General features: G+C 44.7%; 3 protein-coding genes across 7 annotated transcripts; 1 reads left to right on the top strand and 2 right to left on the bottom strand.

Annotated features, from left to right (window-relative positions):
* Positions 1-80: 80 nt before the first annotated feature.
* On the bottom strand, positions 81-10,469 carry fw (CUB and Sushi multiple domains furrowed). Its single transcript, XM_033385550.1, has 14 exons — positions 10,070-10,469; positions 4,893-5,155; positions 4,348-4,822; positions 4,120-4,272; positions 3,916-4,065; positions 3,651-3,827; positions 3,228-3,523; positions 2,756-3,164; positions 2,509-2,688; positions 2,314-2,440; positions 2,121-2,233; positions 1,707-2,060; positions 730-1,266; positions 81-660 (listed from the first exon to the last, which is right to left on the bottom strand). The coding sequence occupies exons 1-14, from the start codon at positions 10,437-10,439 to the stop codon at positions 527-529; spliced, it is 3,738 nt and encodes a 1,245-aa protein (XP_033241441.1). The 5' UTR covers positions 10,440-10,469; the 3' UTR covers positions 81-526.
* On the bottom strand, positions 5,061-23,315 carry LOC4814462 (glutathione hydrolase 1 proenzyme). Of its 4 annotated transcripts, XR_004470791.1 has the most exons (7): positions 23,120-23,315; positions 22,051-23,033; positions 21,799-21,992; positions 21,212-21,725; positions 14,519-14,604; positions 11,623-14,363; positions 10,518-10,720 (listed from the first exon to the last, which is right to left on the bottom strand). XR_004470791.1 is itself a non-coding variant. In XM_015186531.2 (5 exons), exons 1-4 carry the CDS (start codon positions 23,208-23,210, stop codon positions 21,218-21,220), a joined length of 1,776 nt encoding a protein of 591 aa, XP_015042017.1. In that variant the 5' UTR covers positions 23,211-23,315; the 3' UTR covers positions 5,061-5,155; positions 21,212-21,217. The 4 variants fall into 4 exon arrangements, 1 of the variants encoding a protein (XP_015042017.1); XR_004470792.1 differs by lacking the exons at positions 10,518-10,720; positions 11,623-14,363 and adding an exon at positions 5,095-5,155; XR_004470790.1 differs by having other exon boundaries at positions 11,623-14,604.
* Positions 17,210-20,373, top strand: LOC4815101 (uncharacterized). 2 transcript variants are annotated; one of them, XM_015186532.2, is made up of 6 exons: positions 17,210-17,408; positions 18,369-19,222; positions 19,307-19,433; positions 19,523-19,689; positions 19,752-20,062; positions 20,121-20,373. In XM_015186532.2, exons 2-6 carry the CDS (start codon positions 18,563-18,565, stop codon positions 20,290-20,292), a joined length of 1,437 nt encoding a protein of 478 aa, XP_015042018.2. In that variant the 5' UTR covers positions 17,210-17,408; positions 18,369-18,562; the 3' UTR covers positions 20,293-20,373. The 2 variants fall into 2 exon arrangements, with proteins under 2 accessions (XP_015042018.2, XP_001355074.4); XM_001355038.4 differs by having other exon boundaries at positions 18,369-19,216.
* Positions 23,316-23,424: the final 109 nt, after the last annotated feature.

Consider the following 23,424-nt stretch of genomic DNA (forward strand, 5'->3'; position numbering starts at 1 on the left):
GTTATTGATCAAACAAAGCTGTTGCTCAGAAACAGAAACAGAGACGGGGTTGGGTTGGATTGGATTGTAATCGTAATAAATTAGTTAACCACACATTTGCTTTAATTATTGTTTTCCATTAATATTAAACGCTTTTTACACACATATAACAAAACATTGTACACTCTGTTGTAACATACTAAAATAGTTAAAATAATTTAAGCAACACACACGCACAAAAAAATACAATCCGAGTATATACGAGTATAGGGTGTGTGCAGAGCGTCACTCTACAAAAGTTCATATTCAACAGTTGTTTTTTATAGATAATATATATATCGTATATAGTATATATAACTATGGTATGGTATGGTATGGTATGGTATGATATGGTATGGTATGGTATGGTACGGGTAGTATACAGTACATACAAAAGCGATCAAGACCTCTTCTTAAACAATTACTATATACAGGTATTAACACAAAACTAAAGGTTAGTCCTCTTGTCGATCGTTCTTCGATGTATCCCATCCTATCCCATTCCGCCTTATCTCACAGAGATGCCATTGATGGTGATCACATTGCTGGCCACTGGCTCTGGTTCGTATACCTCGTCATTGCTTCGCATCTCGTAGGGAGCATCATAGAACTGCTCATTTGGTATTTGATCGTAAATGTTCTCTGTCGAAAGATTGGATCATCAGATTATAGGATCATTTCTGTATGTAATGATTCACTCCATTCACTTACCTGAGCGATTGTTGGTCAGTCTTTCGCCATTTGCGGCTCCGGCCGCCCCACCAACACCACCACCGCCTGTATTATTGCGCCCCACGCCGCCTTGGAATGTGTTGAAGGTGGCCGCCGATGGATTGTTGTCCATGTGCATGCGATTGTTGGCCTCCAGCGTCGAGTACGACATAACGGCAGCATTGCGCTCGTCTTTCGTCTCGGCCGCCTGCACATTCTCCGTATTCTTCACGGGTCGCGCCTTGTTTCGGTACAGGAAAATCAAACCAAAGACCACCAGCAAAGCCACTATGATTGTGGCTCCAATGCCCACGCCAGTGCCCAGCTCCGAGGTCTCTGGACCCTCCACGGCGGCCAGTTCACAGTGCGGCTGTTTGCCGCTCCAGGCCCCATCCTCGGTGCATTTGCGCAGATACTGTCCAATGCGATTGTAATTGGGAATGCAGTGATACTCGGCCGAGCCGCCATATAGCGTGGAATCGTTTACCACAATCACACGCCCGTTCTCGATGGCGAGTGGTCGTCCACAGTCGACGGCTGTAAAAAAGTAAAGGCAAATATCATTAATTATACATATATATTAAATGTAGACTACAAAAGCTTGAGAAATTGGTTGGAAATGGGAATAACTTGCTGTATGCACTCATTATATATTTATTCTTAAGATCTAGACAAATATTTTAGCTATTTCCATAAAGCACATGTCTTTCTCTCTCCCTTTCTCTTTCCTTCGGGCATTCTTCCCACCCACAAAGCACAAACGCTCACTGCGTTAGAGAGCGCCACTCTACGAGGACGAGAGAAATAGTTTCCTTCATTCCGGCTATATAAATGATCCAATCTAATCCAGATTCAACAATCTGGTAGCCACGATCAATCGCTATGATTCTAGTAGTTTTTAACCCGCATCTTAAAAATTGTACCCCTGTAATCTTTGATTGCCATCTATTATGGAAGTGACCAATAAAAATACTTACGCCTACAGGTGGGACTCTTGCCCGCCCATTTGCCATTCTTTTGGCAGATGCGCGTATCATTGCCAATCATGGTGCGTCCCTTGAGGCACTTGAAGGTGGCCACAGAGCCCACGGCTCGAGTGCCAGCCTCAACAATTAGATTCTCATTGATATTCGGCATGTCGCAGACAACCTCCACACATTCGGGTGCCTCGTGGCTCCAGTTGCCATGCTCTGTACACAGTCGCCGGGAGACACCGTTCAGCTTGAAGTTCACATTACATTCGTAGAGCACTGCGGCTCCATAGTAGGTGGCGTTTGTGGCCAGGGTAACCTTTCCATTGGTTATATTCTCGGGTGCACCGCACTCAACATCTGAAAGTGGCAAGCGTTAAATAATATATGAAGATGCCATAAATACATTTTTCTACTCACAGACACAGTCCGGAATGATGCCGCTCCATTGGCCGCTGTCCGTGCAGGTGGCCAAAGCCTCGCCCACCATTTTATAGCCCCGCTCGCAGCGATATTTCGCCAGGGCACCAATTCTGTAAAATAAGGAAATTTGATTGAGTTGCATTTCAATTTTCTGGGCTATAAAAAGTATTCCCCCTCCCCCGCCATATACTTGTAGGTCTGGGCCGTGTTCTGTGTGGAGTCTGCGGTGCGTATGAGTGTCCGTCCGTACATGCGATCGTTTCCTGTGACGGACAGCAGGCTATGAGTGGCCAATCTTGGCTCAGTGCAGCGTATCTCTAAGGAATAGAGATACATATATTTAAATTACAGATTGATCCAGAGATATTTAGTTGTTGCCACTCACCCTCGCATTTGGGGGAGACGTCACTCCAGACGGCCGATTCGAGACACTGACGCTTCACCACTCCGCTAAGCTTATGCGACTGGGAGCAGCTGAAGACCACCTCGGAGCCCACGTACGTGGTGTTGGTCACATACTTGTGGCTTCCATATGGAATAGGCAATATCTGGCCACAATCGATGTCTGGAAAGAAGCAAAATTTCCGATTATAATCGGAACGGTGTAGGGTTTGTGGCTTCTGGGGACTCACATTCACAGTCGGGGGCATCGGAACTCCACTCTCCGCTGTCCAGACACTCCAGCACTGGATTGCCGTGCATTATGTGCCCGGGATCGCAGTTGTATTGGATCTTCGAGTGCACATTGTAGTCGTAGCCAATGACAAAAGAACCAGCAGGCACTTGGGGCGTCTCGCAGGTGACCAACTCACAGACGGGCGCCTCGCCCGACCACTTGCCATCCCTCGTGCAATAGAGCTCTGTCGGCCCATCCAGCCAGTGGTCCTCGTCGCATTCGTACTTTACCACCGAATCGACAGTGGTGGTGCCGTTGAGGAGTATGGATATCCCGCGATCGGGTCGCGCCGGAGCACCACAGTCAACGAATCGGCAGGAGGGCGTCTTGCTGGACCACTCGCCGCCCAGGCCGCAGGAAATAATCTGAAAAGTATTACAAGAATTAAAAGCTGATCCATCTGGCTTTGTCCTTTTGCCGAGACTTACTGCTTCGCCAACGAGCACATAGCCCGGCTCGCACGTATAGGTGGCCGTGGAGCCGGCCCTCTTATCGCTGAAGCGTACATTTCCCCCTGTAATGCGCTGTGGATCCGGACACCAGTCCACCAAGCACTCTGGCTGCTTGCCGCTCCAGCCATCCACCTCACAGGTGCGATTCTCGTTGCCAATCAGCGTGTAGTTCTCGTGGCAGCTGTATGTGGCCACCACACCGAAGCTGGTGCGCTCTTCTGAGAGGTGTATGGAGCCGAACTTAAGCTCCGGCAGGCTGCCACAATCAACATCTGAGGAGGGGGAGTAAAGAGAGTTTTAGCAGAGTTTTAGTTGTATCAATAGACCCGTAAGAAAGGCAAAAACCCTGCTCTGGGTCTCTATCTTCCCACATCCACACCGACTCGTCGTATCGCTTACATTTGCAGGTTGGCGCCGAGCCACTCCAAGTGCCATCGAGGCGGCAGTCTCGTTCCGCCTGACCGAGCAGCGAATGACCCTTGGGGCAATCGTATTGAATTTTCTCGCCCAAAGTGAACTTCTTGCCCATGACAGTGGTGTTCTGCTGGGCATCCGGCGAGCCGCAAGACAATGGTGCTGCAAAATAAGAAATAACACCAAGGAAGGTTGAACATCCGAGACACTGACACTGCCACTGACACACTCTCTCTTCTGTGGGACCTACTGTGCTGGCAGATGAAATGCAGATAGTCCAGATTGCAGCCCACATCGTTCCACAGCCAATTGCGTCCGCCATCCAGTACCACACAGTTCTGCTCGCCATTGTAGTTGTTGGGCTGATCCTTGCCCCAAGTGGGTTTCAGTACAACTTCGCCTGAAAGGGCATTAAACATTTAACACAATATGCATGCTGGAGGACAGGACATACCATTCACCCACTTCCAGGTGCGGGAGGTGATGCCCGGCTCCTTTTGAGCCCCGATCCAGACAAGCTGCGGCTTCAGCTCGGTCTTGCGGCGTTCCAGCTCGGACAGAATGTATGCACTGGTGGCGCCCCGAAAGTCGTGTACCAAATCGCCGCCTGTTCGGACAGAGGAAGGCAATTAGTCACCCGTTTATTGTTGCTGCTGCCCACAGCCAGAGCACCGCCACTCACCTGTCTGCTGGCAAATGGCTTGTGCCTTATCGAAGCTTTCTCCTTTAGTGATATGAAAGTCGTAGCAGGTTTTCGAGAATGTCGTCACCACGGTGTCCACCCCGAGCTTGGGACTGAGGCAGCGGTCCATGGAGAACTCGTCGTTGGTGAACGTCTCCACCTCGCAGAGACTGAGGCTGCCCTCGACGCCCACCAGCTGGATGGCCACATACTGGCCCACCAGCGGACGGGCGCAGGTGAATGTCTTGACCACGCCCTCATCGAGGGTCCCCGGATACCAGGCGCAGAGCGGATTCCGCTGCAGATCCGCACTGCTGTTGCCCACTCGAATCTCGAGATCCTGCAACGGCTGGTGGCCACAGCAGCCGCGCGTCGTTATCCGCACCACGTGCACCGCCTGCGGTGTGAGGAGATCTACGCGCCACCAGGGCGACGGCTCCTTCTGTGTCTCCGAGCACTCCTGGCCATCGGGATTCTGAAAGGGACAACAGAGCATCATTGAGACATTTCAAATAAAAGCAAAATCAAGGATCCAATCCTCTCACCTTATTCCCCGGCTTGCCATCGTTGGCATAGCTCGCTGGACCGCTGCGCGTATAGGAGCTCTGATTGACCGGCTTGCGGTATGCCACATTCACACCGCAGAAGGGCAGATCTCGATCCCAGCCGCTCCGTGCATCGCACTTTATCGATGGAGATCCGAACAGCTCGTACCCCGCATCGCATTCGTAGTGCGCCTCCGATATTCCGGTCTCGCCGGCAACGGTTCGCACTTTGGCATTCAGCGGCACCGCCGGGGGACCACAAACTGGAAGCAGAAACAGAAACACACAAAAAAATCTTGAGATCGTTGCCACCATCGGAACCATTCGAGCGGTTCCACGCCCAGGCACATGCAAAATCTAATTACGATATACACTAGTCTATACGTATATGGCCAGAGGTATGTACAGTGGCGGCCAATATAATAGCGGCTTTTCTATAAGTTAATAATTAATATTATCAGAATTAAGAATCGCAAAAGAATACTCCAAAATATAATGAAAATAAAATATAACCTATAATATTATAAAATATATAATAATATAATATAATATATAATATTTTAGTGCAGAGGGATTTCCTTACCAAAAATTAATTTTTCAATTAAGTATTTTCTATGGAAATTGATTTTATTCTAAAATAAATACACGAAATATTTAAAAAATGTTGTTTAAAATATTTTTGGAAGGAGTCTGCAGAAAATGCTTCAGCGAACAAAATTATGGCCGGCTTTTATAAGAAGAGCATCGAAGGAAGGTACTGAAACGTTAGAATTGTACAAATTTGGGTAGCAATCGAGGCTTATGAGGCTCAGGGACTACTACCAAGAAAGTGAACTATTTTATTGACCGCAGCTGTACTACAAGCAAATTCAAGCGGTAAGTAGAGTAAAATGAATTATTGAACCATGTTTGACTTTGTATGAATAAATGTTTAGAAATAGAAGTATGAATCATAGGCTGGAGTGATATTCGTAAAGTGTGGTCTGTGGTCCCCAAAAGCGAAAAAAAGTGAAACTTCTCCGTGACCTTGCAGCAAAACCTGTACGGGAAGAAGCAGAAGAACCAGAACCCAGTGCAAGGAAGTGGCTTACGGATACGACATTGAAAAGGCACAAAAAAAGGGAAGTAAAAACCCGCAACTGCGGCATAGTTTCGGCATTTAGGATAATTAAAAATGCCATCAAAATAGAGCTTACTAATAATTACAAACATATTGCACAATGGAGAGGCATTCATTTAATACTTTAGTTGGGGGCAATTATGCAAATGTAAGACGAGTCGAAATTTTGTGCACCCCAGAGAGAAGGCCAGAACCGAGTGTCATATGACCCAAGTCATTGTGCAAAAAATAAATGCATAAACGAGTACGAGAATACCCAAGATCTGCGATTAAAGTAAGTAACAAGTGGGACTCTCAGGTTTCTCTGTCTCGCTCGTACTCGTACCTAGTAATAAAATACAATAAAAAAAAAATGATTTAGAACACGTTGGCCAATTTGAGAAACCAGTTGAAATGTCAGATCAGAGCTTGGGTGGGGGCTGAGCTGACCAGCAATGCCTTATATAGTCGCCTGACGCCGAAACCTGGCTCTGGCGTGGGCGTTAGGTTTTTTTTATTTTTTGTTGGGTTTTTTTTCGTTATCTTTCACCTTTTGACCCTCGCATTTCCCATCGCCAAATGAAGTTCCCAGTCTCTAAACGAACAATTTGAGTTTAGAATATGTTTAAAGCCTTTGGTTCCCATCATAAATATGCATAGGCCGCGTCGACTATGCAGATTTTGCACAATTTCAAGAATACAACTTTCTCACAATTGTACATTGTATCCATCCATAAATATTTGTAAGCATAAGTACAGGTATAGTGGAGAGGAAAAAGTCTACATAGTTAGCTGCTCAACACGAATAAAGAGCCAATTAGGTGGCGGACATACGAAAAGAATAAATAAGCAAAATAAGCACAAGGGAAACGGTTACACTCCCCATGTGAAAACACGTTTAAGCACGCTTGCCTGCCAGCCAAAGGGCAGGAAGTAGTAATGCCATCTGTCTACAAGGAGAGAGAGAGAGAGAGGGAGGAACAACCGCTATTCAAAGAGAGCCAAGCCACCGGTATTCCATGCAAGACAAGATCTTCAACGAGAGCAAGAGACAGACAGATGGGAGGACGGGCAAGGGAGAACAAGGGACAGACGGATGGGAGGACGGGCAGACGGGCAAAGGAGAACAAGGGACAGACAGACAGACAGTCTCCAAGGAGAGCAGGCGACAGACAGACAAGACAGTTTTTAAGGAGAGCAAAATGTAGACTCCAAGGAGAGTCACCAAAGAGAGAGAAGTGTGTGTGTGTGTGTACGAGTACCGTATGACTATTAAAAGGTAGAGCAGACCCCAGGGCTGTGTGCTGTCGTTGGTGGCCGGTGGCCTCGTTTTATTTTGTCTGTGTCTTTACTGCTTTTGTGGCTTTTCTGGCTTTTGTTGGCTTTTTCCTTTTCTTTTGGCCTATGATCCGATCCGCACAAGCTGGTGGAAGCCAACGCTCTCTGCGCGGCAATTTTGCATATGTTCCTTGAGACTGAAACAGGCAGGGGCTTGGGTTGGGCGATGTTTTGCTGCCTGTTGCAGCTGTTGACGCTTGACGTCAGGTTTCTCGCGCCCTCTCCCTCTCTCTCTCTCTGTCTCTCTGACAAACAAATAAAACAACAGTAAAGAAAGCCCTGGCTTGGGCTGAGGCAAACATTTTGGAATACCCTTGCAAATCGATAATACATATATATATACATATGTGCACATACATGTATGTATATAACACCCCGAAAATGGGGTTTACTTTTGTATTTTTTTAAATTTGGTGAGATTATCTTTAAGAACAACCAACATACAACTCATTGTTCCTTGGAACTCATCAGTTTTCCCTTAATTTTAATGAAATATATAGAAGAAATATGTTAAAATATATTTTAAAATTATGGAATATTTTCCTTACTACTTTGCGATATATTTAATGATCTCATTTTGTTAAGCCTTGCATTCAGAAAATGAAAAACTTTTCTCATATAAAATCACTTCAGGAAATATAGAACCTATTTTATAAGAGTTTCACAAAAATCTCTCTAGAACTGATAACAAAAATATCCCGAAACTTGAAGCAATCGTAATAGCCAATAAAGCTACCAAAAAATCGGTTAGGATAAATACTGGAATACCCCTTAAAAGGGTATAAGAAAAACTGCGCTAGCTGCGACGATGATGTTATTTATTCCAAGACAGCCAAAAAGCTGTTATTGTTATGAGCCTCGAATCGCATTCATCCGGTTTTACTGGTGTTTATGATACACACTCATCTATCCACCACCCTCGAGGAGGAGGAGGAGAAGGAGGAGGGGGAGGGGGAGGCGTGTCACACCACGGAATCCCATAAAGCACAAATTTGTATGCGGCGAATTGATCGCAGAATGCAAAATTATGGATGGGATTGGGGATCTGTGTAGGTATATGGGTAAATAGGGCAGACCAGACAGTCAGGCAGTCAGGCGATAGCTAGGTACAGGTACAGGTAAGCAGCGATCGAATTTGTGCGATAGAAAGGTGGCCCGGCAGACCGAGTGCCGTTATGACAACATCGGGCCGCCAATAGCAAATACCCGAACGGAGCGGGGATTTGGATGTGCTGCACGTAGGAGGGCGCAATGCTCGGGGGCCGTAACATCCAGTGAAATGTTCAAACTCAATCACGTATCCGCCACACAACACACACCAAACAGCAACAGCAACAGCACCAGCACCAGGCATGAACTTGTGAAACTTGTGAAGTAAGAATGTCACAAGCCCCAGAGCAAAAGCCAGCAAAGCAGTGGCCAAAGCGGCCAAAGTGGCCTGGCCCCAACCATTTGCGGTGCCTGCCCCCAGTGGGATGGATGGTTCGAACAGAAGTCTTACTCACAAAACGCTGACCGAACGGGGAAAACTTTCACTGCTCCACTGGAGAGCCGCCACAACAGCTTGTTCTCTGTCTCGTCGCGTCTCCCCGCCCCCCTCTCCGGCTCGAGGCGTTCGTCTCCAGTCTTTGAATGTTTATGGTTTCAGAATTCAGAAACTTGTTTTCAAAAATTTACTGCAGAGAGAAACGAGTGAGGCATCAGGGGCAGAGCCCTTTTACATCTGTTAGTGTTTTTACGATTCGTATTTATGGAATAATAACCAAAACTTCTTGAATATAAACCCTTTTGTTTTATTTACAACTTTCATTTATATGTATGTACATACATATGTATATGGAGGTTCGGCATCTTTTATCTCAACTATTATGTTCAAGGGTTTCGGGATAAATCACATAGAGCAGAGAACAGTTTATTCATTTTTGATTCCCTGTAATCTGTACCATATTCTCGATATCATAAATAAATTATAAATTCTGCGGGAACACATTTAACATTAAAAAAAAAAACTTGGTCTTTAATGCTCTTCAAAATATTCAAATATTTTATTAAAAATTTATTTAAAAAAAATATTAATAAAATGTAATACAACCATTTTGAAATTTTTTGGTTACCAATGAAGGTTGTTTCCCATTTCTCTTACTGCTCCTATTCTATTCCAGAGAATGCAAGAACAAAATACATGCATGTGGCACCGAGAATGCAAAAACAAACTGAATAAAATAAATCAAATACTCAAACATAATTTCTTTTGGTATTTCATTTATTTTTTGCCTGGCATCGAAGGATTTTGGCTTTATTTTACTTTTAAGTTGATCAATATTATGATTGATTTTAGTTAAATAATTATTTTTCAGTATGCACACCTTTAAGACACCCAAAACGTTTCAGTAGAACAAAAAAAACACCACGCAAAATATAGAATAATACAGAGCCGTAAAGTACCCATCCCTGTCTAAACGGAAGCATTTACCCTCAAAAAAAAAAGAAAGAAAAAACAAACTCTGATTCTCTGATCTTATCTGATCGTTGTTCGAGGTGGGGATTGACCCCATTTCTTTGACCACTTGCTAATTGGTAAATCGAGTGCAAGAATGAGGAGATTGATGGAGGGGGGTGGAGTATGGAGGATCGAATCAGATCGTGTGGTGATGGATTAAGGTCAATACTACTGTGAATAACTTAGTGAATACTTTTGTGAATATTTTCTGTGTATTTCTGAGTGTAGAGTGGAACTTACTTTGGCAATTTCCGGCTGTGCATAGCATCATCAGCAGAAGCAGCAGCAGCATAATGGGGGACATTGGATACGAAAAAGTCATGGCTCTTTTGAAAGAGTCCACCTCGCGGCGGCTACCCAACGACGACGGCGACGATGAAGATCTGAACAGCTGTGGTGGTGGTGGTAGTAGTACTGTGTTGCAGCAAAACATTGACTGCTGTTGGCGGTTTTTAAATGTTACTGCGGCCGATGCGGTTTTTACTGGCGTTTTTTGGCCGGAGTTACGGGTAGTACGGGTAGTGTGTTTGGGGTTGGCTGTTGGATGCCGTTGGTCGTTGATTAGCTTGGAGGCTGCTGTAGCATCGTCAGCATCGATTAATTTATGCATACACTCGACGATTATTTATATATTTATACAGATACGTATCTGTATCTCTCTATCTCTCTCTCTCTCTCTCCGTATCTCTCTCCTCTATGCATATATATGAGATGAGGTGTATGCATGAACAACACCATACCATGTGAACATATAGCGTGAGGCCCGAGGGGCAGCGACTTCAGCGTTCATTAGATTTTCACTTTGCATTCACATTGGATTTTCCACCGCATAATTATTATGGTAGGTACTCGGTACGGCGGTGAAGATGATGATGATGATAATGTATATTACTGCACAAATAATAATTTACATTGTGATAATCATGAAAATCACAAAATCACAAAATCATAGGTGTGGGTCATTGACTCCACCTCCCATGCCCCTCCCCACCCCACCCCACCGCCTCTGTCTATGTCTATGTATGTCTTTGCACCGAAACCGAATCACAAGCTTTCCTTCAGTGCCACACACACACACACACACACAGTCGCAGGCAGCTCTTTTTGATTGCCCTCGCTTCGAATCGATTGGAAAAGTAAAAGTAAACTTTAAATGGCTTCCCTTTTACGGGTTGGAATATTCAAAAGAATAAGCAAGCAAAAAGACAGCCAATAGAGCCGACTGTGCCCTGAGGGTTGTCTGCTTTCAAGGTTGTTACGGCCAATACGGATCACTGGCCAACAGAGGCTACGTGCTTGGGATTTGGTGGGGGATTTTCATTACGCCCGGAGGATCCATTGGCCATCATAAACAACTTTCATTAGAGCGTGTGTCTCTCACTAATTATCAAAATTGGCTGCCTGGCTGCCTGGGTGCCTGGCTGCCTGATGGAAGAGTTAGGAAAGTTTCAGCTTCAGTTTCAGCTTTAGATTTGAGCTCTAATTTGCCAGAGATATATCCGGAGGTGCTAATTGGAACCATATGAGAAAGTACGCACACAGACTCAGCACGCACAATCGCACAGATACGAAAGACTTGTTTATTCCGAATTGTTCCCGATTTATGGCCAGATTTTTTGCATATTTCGGCTGGGAGGAGTCTCTGTTTCCAGGCCCATAATCACTTCACTATTCACAGAAAAACAAAGCAAACAAAAACAGAAACCCCACTCGCGGAGTGCACCTTAACTCCACACAAAAACAAAAAAGAGCACATAGAAAAAATAGAGATAGAAAAATGAATGGCTGGCTACCTATGAACGTGAACTTATTACTCTTTTATGTGGCTCGCCTGCTGCATGTGCATGTGTGTCCACATAGATATTGGTTATTATTAACGGAGTTAACACTACTGCTTGCTGCCTGCCAAGAGTACGCTGAAAAGCGAAATAAAACCGACCCGAACGCGAACCGTACGCCTGACACGTCTGCTTTGAAAGTTGTCTTCTAACTGGTTTCCATTTGGCGCGGCGCTTGGCCCGCGGACTGCGAATGCGAGTGCGAGTACTGCGCGTGTGCAACGCCGATCCGATCCCGATCCCGGTGCCGACGACGAGTCCGAGTCCGAGTCCGAACCGACTCGGCACCGTCACCATAAGGTTGATTGGTCGGTCGGTCGTTCGGTCGGTCGGTCGGTTGCTTGGTTGATCGCTTCGGTGGTCGGTTTTCAGCCGCTCGCTCGCTCGCTCGCTCGGTTTGCAGCAGCACGCTGGTCGCTGCTGGGCCTGTGTTTGTCATTGTGTGGCATTGTTGCCGACGCGAAATACAAACTGCGCAATCGCAGCACTGCTTTACACAATGGCCGCGAGGTTGGTTCCATGGGTTCCCCAAGCTCCCCCGAGCCCCACAAGGTTACACCTTTGGTTTTGCCACTGCCTTTAAATAAGAATTAATATTTGTTTTTTATTTTTTATTTTACATTTATTTGGTTAATTAACGCAACAAATGTGTGCATTTGTAACAAGGTTTTATTTATTTTTCATTTAAGCAATTACAACACACAATATCTTATAACGAAACAATAAATAGATTTTCTTAAAAAACAAGATTTTTTTTAACAACGTCGCAGACAGACAGACTTTAATTTGTTTTTTTGCCAGGACTAAATTACTAAAAGTCGAATTTTTGTAATTTAGTTTTAAAAAGATTTCTTACATTTTTTAAACATTTCTTTTAAATTAACCTTTTTTGTCTGTGAATTTTACTATCAGAAATATTTTTCAACTCTCATATTACTTATTTCCTTAAAGATTTGTGTGTAGGTATGTGTTTTTTTCTTAAGACTAATTTGTATTTAATTTTTAACAAAAAACAAACTGTTTTTACATCATTCACTTTGCATGGCTTAAATTTGAGCGTGTTTTGAGCATAGCATTATTTATGGTTGTCTTTGTTTTTATGGCCGTCTTAATTGGATTATTGAATCAAAATTTTTAACACATTCATAAATACACGGTATAGCGTTTAATCAATCTGTGCTACAATAGAATAACAGAAGAGGTTGGGCGGGTTTTTTTCCCCCTTTTTTTTTATTTGTTGTGGTATAACTTTTTGGTGAAACCTCGCAGTGCACACTGTTGACGTAAAATGGCTTGGCTTTGTTGTTGTTTGTTTCTTTCGTTTTTGTGTTGTTGGTTTGGTTGTAATTTTGCTGGCTAGTTCGGTCACAACAGAGACAACAGAGTAGCCGACCCGAACCTGAGTACTACACAATTCCACGATGAAAAATAAGACGACAAAACCCGTACTAAAACTGGAGTACAGTAAGAGCTCTGAGCTCTGAGCTGTGCTCTGTGTTCTGTTTAATTCTATTAATTGGCAGGCAGCATGGCTGGCCTAAGCCGCCAACTGTGGCAAATAGTGGCAGTACAAGTACTAGCACTGATGGCCAGAGACTTGAGACTCGAGACTTTCTGATTATATTCCCATACTTGTCCTAATTCCACTGACCAGCGGTCCAGCGGATCACTGACCACCGAACGATTGGAGTGGACTGAAAGAGGCAAGAGATACCGTAATGGTCGGAGAGCCATTCGCAACGCCAGAGATTTCGGCAATGGTCGGGGTCGTCTGCAGCATTACGAAAACCAAACCCCCATGAAGATCAGCCACATCCCCGGTGGCAGAGATGGCAAAGATGCCAGAGATGGCAGAGATGGCAGCGATGGCTGTGGAGGGCTCAGGTGGCTCTGTCACCGACCACCCGACCGACCGACCGACCGGAAGAGGGAAGCCAGATGAGCGTTTGATTATGCGACTCAAATGAAAGTTTTTCGCCATGTGACGTGGGAAGCAGAAGCAGTCGGATTGGATTGGATCGGATCGTATCCGATCAGATCAGCGACCCCATGAGAACCGTGGGTGGTTTTTTCAAGATGGTAATGGAATGGTATCGGATCGCTAGGCGTCTCGCTCGTTGGTTCTTTCTGTCTTTCTGAATAACTACTCAAGCCAGGCCATTCATTATAATTTTGCAATAAATACATATGTAAGTACACATGTGTATATGCGGGTAATCTGAAGTCGATTTGCCATTTCGCAAAAAAAAAAAACTAAAAAATGCATTCGTCCGTTGCCCAGTTTTGTCGTCTTCTTCCCATGAAACTGTGTGTCAGGTTATGGGTATTTGAACTAACGTTTGTAATGCTTCAGTTGGCAAATATTATTTAACATTTTTACTAATGAAATAACTGAATTAACTGCTGAACAAAAAGCAATCCAATGGTCTTGCAACCCGAGGGCCAACAGAAGAGAAGCGCACAGAAGCAGAAATACAAAGAAAATAAAAAAAAAACAAAAGCAAAATAAAATAAAAAAGAGCTACTAAAAAATATATATGTACATACATTTATATATAAAACAACATTTTAGTTAAGTTGTCTTCGCCACTTGGGCAAGAGCCCGCTTCAAACTGATTTTTGGTTTGAGCTACTTTTTTTTGCTGCAGGTTTTTTCGGCTTAGATAACCCAAAGATCATATCAACACAAATGGGGTCTAAGAGAATACAACTTTAATATTTGTATCGTGATTTGTTCAGTGTCTTATATAGATATCATCAGCCAATAAGGAGTGTGTGTGTTCTGGTGCTTATATTTATGGTACATAAATAAAGTTCTACGTACAAATGTGTATTTTACAGGTACACTTACATGTTCTATGTAGTATGTAGATGTGCCGTCACTACATGTACTACATGTTCTACATGTAGTGTAGAGTGTAGAAACGCGGCGGAACACTAGCAAAAGAAAAGAATTTTATTAGCTACTGGAACGCTCTTGCTTAATGTAATTTTGATGAAACAGCTATTATTAAAAGCGATTATATTTGTCCATGCTATGAGACACACAACCGGGAGATCGATCATTTGGCGAGAGGCCGGACAACTTCCGTCTGTTGTGGCGTCAACTAATCTTTCACTTTTCCTCAATCAAGTTTTTTTTTTTTCTTAGTGAGATCGGTTAACGACATCACTACACATACACACATACTACATATATGTATGTAAATGCCAGTACGAGGAAGTGGCCTCATGGTTCAACCACTCTCATATAACAACATCGAACCCCCCCAAAAAACACCCATGAAAACGATGTATCCCTGTCCTATAGTCATAGGACAAGCCAAATGGAATCTAGTAGGGCCTTTTAAAAATATAAAAAAAAAAAGATCAAAGCAACCCAAAATATTAATGTTACTTATTCATTGAGTCGTAAAAGTAAAACAAACTAGAGCTAAAGTTTTATTCGGAAATATTTGTTTGATTTCAAAAAATGGCAGAAAAACCCGAAAGTGCAGACTTGCAGAAGTGTGCTGAGCCAGAGGCTGAGCCATCACAGCCAGGTGTCATCGAGATCATAAAAGAACTTGAGAAAATACACGAATATTTTGAAAGTTTGAGCATTTCGTATTACGTGAACAAACACAAGGCGGACGAAATTTACAAAACCATGGTCCTATTGAAGCGAGTCCGAGATGAATTTGAAAACAAGAAAGGGCGCTGCGTGGAGATGATTGAGCGCGAGGGAGAGAGAAAAATCATTGTGGACGTAATCGAGTACATTGATGACGCATTGCATTACATCCGTTTTCTGCAGGATGAACACATCATGCAAGGGATCGACAAAAAGAGACCGATGCATTAAAGGTAATACCTCCTCTTCCGCACAGACTAGCAGTTGTAAAATATTTGTAAATTTCAGGACAAATACCAAAGGGGACAAGTATGAATACACAAGGGTCAAAAATCGATACAACGCGAAGGACAAGTTTCAAATGAATGATAACATATACAAACATATGTAGGTATCTATAATACCTATAATAATATCTATAAAATTTCAAAATTTTAAAATTTCAGAACCAGAAGACAGCAGAAGATACAAATCGAATAAAGTTGGAAACCAATTGTCAAGGATAAACAACTCAATTACAATTACAATTACAATTACAATTACAATTACAATTACAATTATTCCAAACTACCATAAACATCATGTGTGTATCTTGAAGTCAGGAAAGACCCCTCCAGCAGAGTACGTGCAAAGCTCCATATGTCAAGTAGTACATTATCTTCCTGCCATCTGGCCCTATTTCGGGGGGGTTTTCGCTCGAGTATGTACCTATTAGTACTCGTATCAGTTTGTTTGCTTTGTCTTTCACAATTGCAACACAACACACGCAACGTGTTTTGTTTTCTTCTTTTTTTTGGCTTAAATGTCATTGAATTCGGTCAGATGCTTTCGTCAGTGAATTTGCACGCATTTAAAAACAAAAACTACAATCGAATCGAACACCAAAGTACATGCCATTTTCCTTTAAGGAATAAGAGTAGAGTAAAGAAATTTTCCAACAAGAATAAATCCACAATATGTGTCCTTGTGTCTTGTATATAAACTAAATAGAGTAATATTATATTCAAAATGTATTAATTTCCAAGACTGAAAATAAGATCTAAATATGAATATTTCTTTCCAGCATACGTACATATAATGGCTAGAGGGAACTATTCATGGAAGATAAGAGAAATTGTTATGAAAGAACTTGTTTTTTTTTATCAAAATATTACTAAGAAAAGTTAATTTAACCCGAAATTCCCCGATATCGAATAACTGCATCACTGCATTACGAACGGTAGATTATGCGCAAGATCATTCTTGTTTAATCGGGGCTCTCACTCTCACGCTCCCCCGTATCTTTGGGAGGCTGGGATTCCGGGCCAGGAGAGTGTTATCGTAAGCATAAGGCCTCGTTTACAGTGTGGGAATTTAACAGGAATTTCGAACAGGGAAAAGTGTTTCATTCTGAAGCTGTCACTCTCTTCCAGGCCCACACACTCTCTCTATTCCATGGGTTCGTTTTGGCCACGTCCACGAATGCAGCAACAAAAACAAAATGTAAACTCTGCTCAGCACCTACTCTCTCAGCTTCTTTGCTACTGCGACAGCGAGAGAGCGATAAAGAGAGAGAGAGAGAGCTGCGTCTGTGAGCGGAGTCTGAGCTGGCTTGTTCGTGCGTGTGTGTGTGTGTGTGTTTACAGGTAAGCGAGCCCAAGGTGTGTGTAGAAAAGGTGAGTCAGATGAGGCATGGCCTCTTACGAGTCTCTGCAGACAAGACAAAAGTGCGGAGATATTATAATAATAAGTTTTTCGAAATTAATTTTGCAAAGAGCCTTCAATACTCCAATCTCCAGACAGAGAAAAAAACCTGTAACCATTAGTGCGAGATAGGGAGAGCGGGAGGTGCCCTCACCTTTACGGAAATACACCTTGAATAAACGATTTTTGAATGGACAAGCCGTTTCGTCTCGCTCTTTTTTTGTTTAAGCGCTCGATCGGATCAAGACGACGCCGTGTGCTAGTGAGAATTATTTTTAGTCTATTTTCGACTTTTGGTGCGTACAGTTGCAGCCGATCGTTCAGTCGATTCGTTGTTTTGTTTTGTTTGTGTTCGTTCTCTTTCTGCTGCTGCCTCTGCTTCTGCTTTTTTGGCCTAAAAGAAACGCGCACTGAGATTTTTCGGCTTACGCTTGTTGTGAATCGGGTACGGAATTGCTCTTTTAAAGTTTGCCTTTTTTTTTACATTTATCTATGTGCAAGAAATGGAGAGATGTGGTATTTATGTGTTTGTATGGGGTGCCCTGAGAGTCGAACTCTTACGTTTATAGGGTTCCATTCCACCAGAGATATTCTATTTCTACTTCTGTGTACACTTTTTTTTGTTTGTGATTAAAAATATATACAAATTTATTTATTAAAAGAAGTGTTTACTTCTCCTTTTTTTAGATCTTTCAATCGAATACAATACTTTCATGATGTAATAAAGTCACCAAATAATAATAATAAATAATAGTTATAATTACAAAACATTTCCTGAACAATCTCTGTACAGTGAAATACCTATTTAGAAACCCATAAATGTTTCCACTGTACCAGAGAAACTACTCTGAAAATCAAGAGACGACCTTTAAATAGATCAAAACGCAAAGTTTGGCAATCACAGACTTTTTGGATTGTACAAATAAAATGTGACAGGAGTTGGGGTTGGTGCTGGGGTAATGGTGGGGGTAGTCTCTGTTCGAGGAACGGAAGCATGTTCAGCGGCCCAGAACCGACTCTATAATTTTGAAATTCTTTCAGCTTGACAAACATCCCAGTCGAACAGTCCCACAGTCCCCCAGTCCCCCCCCGACCACAGTTCGCCGCCAGTAGGCCCGTTCTCTGGAATTTGTGAATAGCAATTTTCTTCTCTCCCGCTCGCTCTCGCTCTAGCTATCTCTCTCTCTCTCCCTCTGTCTCTGTTGGTTTAGATGCATGAACGGATAGGTGCATGTGTGTGTGTGTGAGTGTGTGAGGCATCAACAAGTTTAGAAACGGGCTTTGGACACTCGAGGCCCACTCTGTGTCTGTGAAGGGGGGCAGAAAAAGTTCACAGTTGAGGCGATTTCATGGGGATAGGTCTTGGAATAACAATTAACCATGGGCTTTCGTTGTATCGTTGCAGGGAATGCAGCCAAGAAATGGCCCCAGTACATAGTACACCTTGCACTGCCACTGGCTGCCGAATCGTACCGAATCGCTTGAAGCACTCGCGCTGCAGATAAACCAGCGAATATGAACGTCTAGAAGAGGGTATAGCCCCCATCCATCCATCAGTCCATCCATCCGAAGAGGAAGCCTAGGCTTAATTCTAGAGCAATGCAATCGCAACAAGTCCGTCCAATAAGCACCTATGACAATCTGGGTGCCAGTGCCTCCACAGTGGCTCCACCAACAAAGCAGCAACAGCTACAGCTACAGCAACATCTCCAAAGAGCTGGAGAAAGTCCCAGGCAGCCGGAGAGAGCAGCCACCGCCAGAGGTGTGAGCGACCAGCTTCTGTCGAACGGCATGCCGCCGCAGCCGCCGCCGCAGCCGCAGCCACAGCCCGAGCTTGAGTCCGAGGAGGAGCTGTTGAATAGCAGCGGTACCAGCCACAGTATAGCCGCCGTTAAGGCGGCTCTCAACGATGCCAAGTCGAAATTCTTTGGCATCAACAACTACGACGAGTATGAGTCAGCCGTCCAGCCAACGCAGATGCCAATGCCGTCCGTCAAAGCCCATTCACAACAGCCGACCATTAAGCCGGAACCAAAGTACCAGAACGTCCCACAGCGCCATAAGCCACATGCCGCAGACGAGCTTCCGGCTCCAGCTCCGGCTCCGACTCAGACCATCGAGCCAGTGCCAATGCCAATGCCAATGCCAGTGGTGGTGCCACTGGCGGCCAGCAGTCCGGACAGATCCCTGCGGTATGCAACCACCTATGAACAGATACCCCTGAGTGACTTGGATGCACCGCAGCCGTCGCAGGTAAGTGTCAGTATCCGAATCCCCCAAGCCGCATCCAATTGATAGATCTCTCCCGCTAATCTGTCGCTCTCTTCCTCTGTCCCTGTACAGGCTGTCTACATGAGTACTACGGTGCCGCAGAATATGAAAGGCATGAAGATCGCTGGACGACATACGCCGACCCGCAATAGTCTGAGACACAGTCGCATGATAGTTGTGAATCACAAGAACCATGACAGTACGTTCTTCATTTTGATCTTCATCTCCATCTTCATCTCCATATCGGGCATTAAATACGTGTGTGGGTGTTGTCTATTCCATTTGCAGGTCTCCAAGCGGCATATTCCAAGCATATCCGCAATCTGAACATTTCCCGGCAGCTACTGATAATGCAATTGGCTGTGGGACTACTGATCGTGGGACTGGCCATCTGGATACTGTTGCTGGCGCCGAACGCTTCCATTCTGATCAATCCGTATCTGAGTGGCCTATCTGTAAGTGCAGCGCAATCATCTGCAGACCTAAACCATGCTCAATGCTCTTGTTGCCTGTTTAGCTGTTGCTGGCCAGTATCGCGGGCCTGATACTACTGAGACGGGATCACAGGATCACAGAGCACAGGGCGCCCAATAGTTGCTATAAAGTCCTGCTGGCCGAATCCTATGTGTTCTCTGCCTTGGCGCTGGTCTTTTGCTGTCTGGCCCTGGTCTGTGCGGCCATCGAGTTCGCTGAGCTGGCATCAGCTGTGGACGGTGCCTGCGGACCGGCAACCAGTTCGCTTTTAAGCTATCACAACTGCACCTGCCTGACGTCTGCAGATGATGGGGCAGATGACGCGGCAGCTGATGGCAGCAGTCCCCCGAATGAGTAAGTACTCTTCAATCCCTCACGAAATAGTTATTTTTATGGGAATCTACTTTTGCAGCAGCAACAGCAGCAGCAGCAGCGAGGAATGCGGGGCATTCCGCGGTGAATGGAAGTATCTGCTGGCCTTCTCCATGGCCCTCAATGCCCTGGGCATTGTTGCAACATTCTTATACATAACACTATTTATTTGTTGCCACCGCAACCGGAAACACTTTTACACGTCTGTCTAAAGGAGGGCCAAGTCCCTCGAGTCCATTACTTGCATTACTTGAATTCTTGCTTTTAATTTAAAATAAATTATTTACAAAAAACAAACACAAAAAACAAATCGTCACGTGCAACGGTAATGCACATGGGAGAAAGTCATTTCCATACGCTCTGGCTGCCTGCATGTTTGGTTTTTCGGTTTTTGGAGGCCACTTCCCGCTTTCACTTTCTTTACAGAACTTTCCACATCGAACTTCCAACTTTCGTTGAGAGCGTAGAACGTGCCCTGGATTTATTGAGTGAATTGTAGACTAAATCAATCAGAAAACAACATACATTGCGTGTGTCTAACGCGGTGCACGGTTAATGCTCGAAACATAAGGGAATGCCCGAGAATGACAAAAACCAAGCACATGTTGGGTGCAAGATAGAGGTAGATTATATCACTAAAAAGAGAATATTTCAAAGCAAATGTGATAGAACATTTGTGGTGTACTCCTCATGTCTTGCCCATCTTTAGGTGTTACATTTAGAACACTTTTTCACTTGATAATTTCGTCAGGTTATAGCAATTGTGTGGTAAATAATTTTTCTCAATTATCTGGTCATGAAATGTATTTTGCAGCCAGGCATTTCGGTTGAAATTACTATAATAATACCTTTGCTGCGGCAGCGGATTATAGTACACCGACCTAATTGCCATGTGACAGATAGTCGTGGAATATGATTGATTGTCAATGGGGTTTTGTGGCAAAATATAATCATAATAATTTCCATAGCCAGTGCTCGTAATTTTAACAGATGGAATTATTTCATTTGATGGCTTGCTGGGGCGGAACAGAGAAATTCTCTGGAAACGGACAACAGGCACACTCCAAAAGATAAGAACAGATCACGAAAATATTGTTCTAAATGCGAAAAAAGAAATGCGACAAAACATACCCCGTTTTAGAATCCAGTAACTCCGCCGGGTTTACGAAAGTCAGAATTCACCAGAATGGTGCCATTCTTTTGGGTTATGCCGCATATCACAGAGCCGCGGTTCAGATAGCGTTCACAGACATGTCCCCTGGTCTCCAGGCTCTTCACATGGCTATCCAGCAGGCCATACTCATAGAGCAGGACATTGGGCAGCATCTGATGGTGAATGCGACTGGCGTCGATGGCATATTTGATGTTCGCCTGCTGCCAAAGAATCCGCACCAGCAGCGGAACGAGGGAGGATATGATTTTGGTGCCACCAGCGGCACCAACAACCAGCCGAACCTTGCCCGTCGTGCGCTCAGTGACGATGAGAGGGCTCATCGAGGACATGGGCCGGGTAGTGGGTGCCACCCTGTTCTTGCCTGGGACAAAGGGTAAGTCAAAGTAGTTCCTCAGATGCTTGATGGAGAAGTCCGACATGGCATTGTTGAAGAGCACACCTGTACGCTTTCCTGTGCGTCCGCTGCCGAAGCTGAATCGATAGACATGTATTATGCAGGGGTTCAGAAGGAGAAGCAATAGGAGGCAAGAGCCACGTGGCTTACTAGAAATTGATGGTGCTGGTGACTGAAACGGCATCGTTGTCGTGCAGCACTGATGTGTGGGCCGTACCGTGCTCCTCTCGCACACGTATCTCCGCGGGCGCCCCGTACGACCGGGGGCTATTGAACGTCATAGAGTCATCGATTTCTTCGGCCATGGAAGCGGACACCTTGGTGCTGGTCATGCTTTTCAGTAGCTGCAACAGAAAGGAGAGGAATGAATGCATTTGAAAGAGACAGCTAGAAGGCACTCACCTGCTCATCGGCCGCTTCGTCGAGCTGCCAGCGCTTGACAAAGCCAAATTTCATTGCCTCAATCATTCGATGTACCTCCAGGGGCCCCATATCGCTGGTGCGTGCAAAGTCCCTACGAAAGTGTCGCAAAATGCTCATTATAAAGCCCAGGACATGGCCGCTGCCTGGCAAAGGCGTCAAATGCAGATCGTATTCGTCGAGGGGAATCACCAGGGACTCGCTAATTTTAGCATCAGCGCGGCTTAGGTCCTCCTTGCCTATAACACTGCCCATGTCCCTCAAGTCGGCCAACAGGTCCTCGGCCAGAGATCCGTTGTAGAAGCTGTGCGGTCCCTCCATGGCCAGCCGCTCATAGGTGCTGCACAGTTGGGCAGGAGGCTGAATGAAATGGCCAATGGGCCAGAAGTTCTCTGTTTTGGGATCGATGAACATTTGCCGCAGCAAACGATCAGCTTTGATCATATCTCTGTTCAGGGCAAGGGCATCATATTGATGCTTATACAAGCGATAGCCCGTGTGACACAATGCAAGCGTTGGCTTCACCAGCTCCGACCATGGCAGCCGGCCAAATCGCTGATGGGCGAGGGCATAGCCAGCTAGTTCAGTGGGCACCGCAATGGACCAGCTGGACTGCTTGAACTCCTGCTCGTCACGGAAGATGGAAAAGTTCTCGGCCCGCAGGGAAATGGGTGATATTTCGCGGGCAGAAATGCTGTAGGATTTTCGCTCTTCGTGTATATAAATTTTCATCAACATGCCACCGCCGAGACCCATGCTCTGCATTCCGATGAGGCCATTGCAGAGTAAGGCAGAGAGAGCGGCATCCACAACGCTACCGCCATCTTCAAGGGCCTTCCTGGCCATAAGACCGCAGACATCGTTGTCGGTGCAGATGCCAGCCCGCGCGAATTCATGCAACGGTGAATGAGAAGCCGGCAAGGGATACTCTGGATTCTGTGGCTTTCTATTCACTTTTTGGGGAACTAAATGGGCCAATATATAAAAGAAAATTTATACCATTTCAGGACAAGCCGTGTTAATTGTTGCTCCTTAATGGAATGGAACTCACCATCCTTCTCCAGAAGCCTGTACACATATATTGCAACCAGGATGCCAACTATCAGCGATATGAAGCTGCTTGCAATTTTATCGCGTATCATCGTAATGTAATGAGTAATAACAATATCCTTGCATTTCAAAAGCCTGGTTACAAGGTTGGTTAGCAGAAGGAGGTGCGTACATCTTCGCCATGAAGCGCAAGGCGTCTGACCTACAGAGGGTGGTAAATATAACTAATATCGATATTTTTCTGTTTAAAAACCAAACGAAAATAAAACATGGACATCATATTTTTATTTGATCTTCTTTCACGAA

This window comes from Drosophila pseudoobscura, chromosome X, assembly GCF_009870125.1.
Source record: "Drosophila pseudoobscura strain MV-25-SWS-2005 chromosome X, UCI_Dpse_MV25, whole genome shotgun sequence".
Taxonomy (NCBI): domain Eukaryota; kingdom Metazoa; phylum Arthropoda; class Insecta; order Diptera; family Drosophilidae; genus Drosophila; species Drosophila pseudoobscura.

Coding starts and splice junctions, on each gene's coding strand:
- fw (XM_033385550.1), bottom strand. CDS start 10,439: ATGCATAAATTAATCGATGCTGACGATGCTACAGCAGCCTCCAAGCTA. Junction 4,273..4,347: donor AGCCATTTGCCAGCAGACAG/GTGAGTGGCGGT, acceptor CTGTCCGAACAG/GCGGCGATTTGGTACACGAC. Junction 2,061..2,120: donor CATCATTCCGGACTGTGTCT/GTGAGTAGAAAA, acceptor TGCCACTTTCAG/ATGTTGAGTGCGGTGCACCC.
- LOC4815101 (XM_015186532.2), top strand. CDS start 18,563: ATGCAATCGCAACAAGTCCGTCCAATAAGCACCTATGACAATCTGGGT. Junction 19,223..19,306: donor CGCAGCCGTCGCAGGTAAGT/GTCAGTATCCGA, acceptor GTCCCTGTACAG/GCTGTCTACATGAGTACTAC. Junction 19,690..19,751: donor CGTATCTGAGTGGCCTATCT/GTAAGTGCAGCG, acceptor TTGCCTGTTTAG/CTGTTGCTGGCCAGTATCGC.
- LOC4814462 (XM_015186531.2), bottom strand. CDS start 23,210: ATGATACGCGATAAAATTGCAAGCAGCTTCATATCGCTGATAGTTGGC. Junction 23,034..23,119: donor CAGGCTTCTGGAGAAGGATG/GTGAGTTCCATT, acceptor TGGCCCATTTAG/TTCCCCAAAAAGTGAATAGA. Junction 21,726..21,798: donor ACCAGCACCATCAATTTCTA/GTAAGCCACGTG, acceptor CTATCGATTCAG/CTTCGGCAGCGGACGCACAG.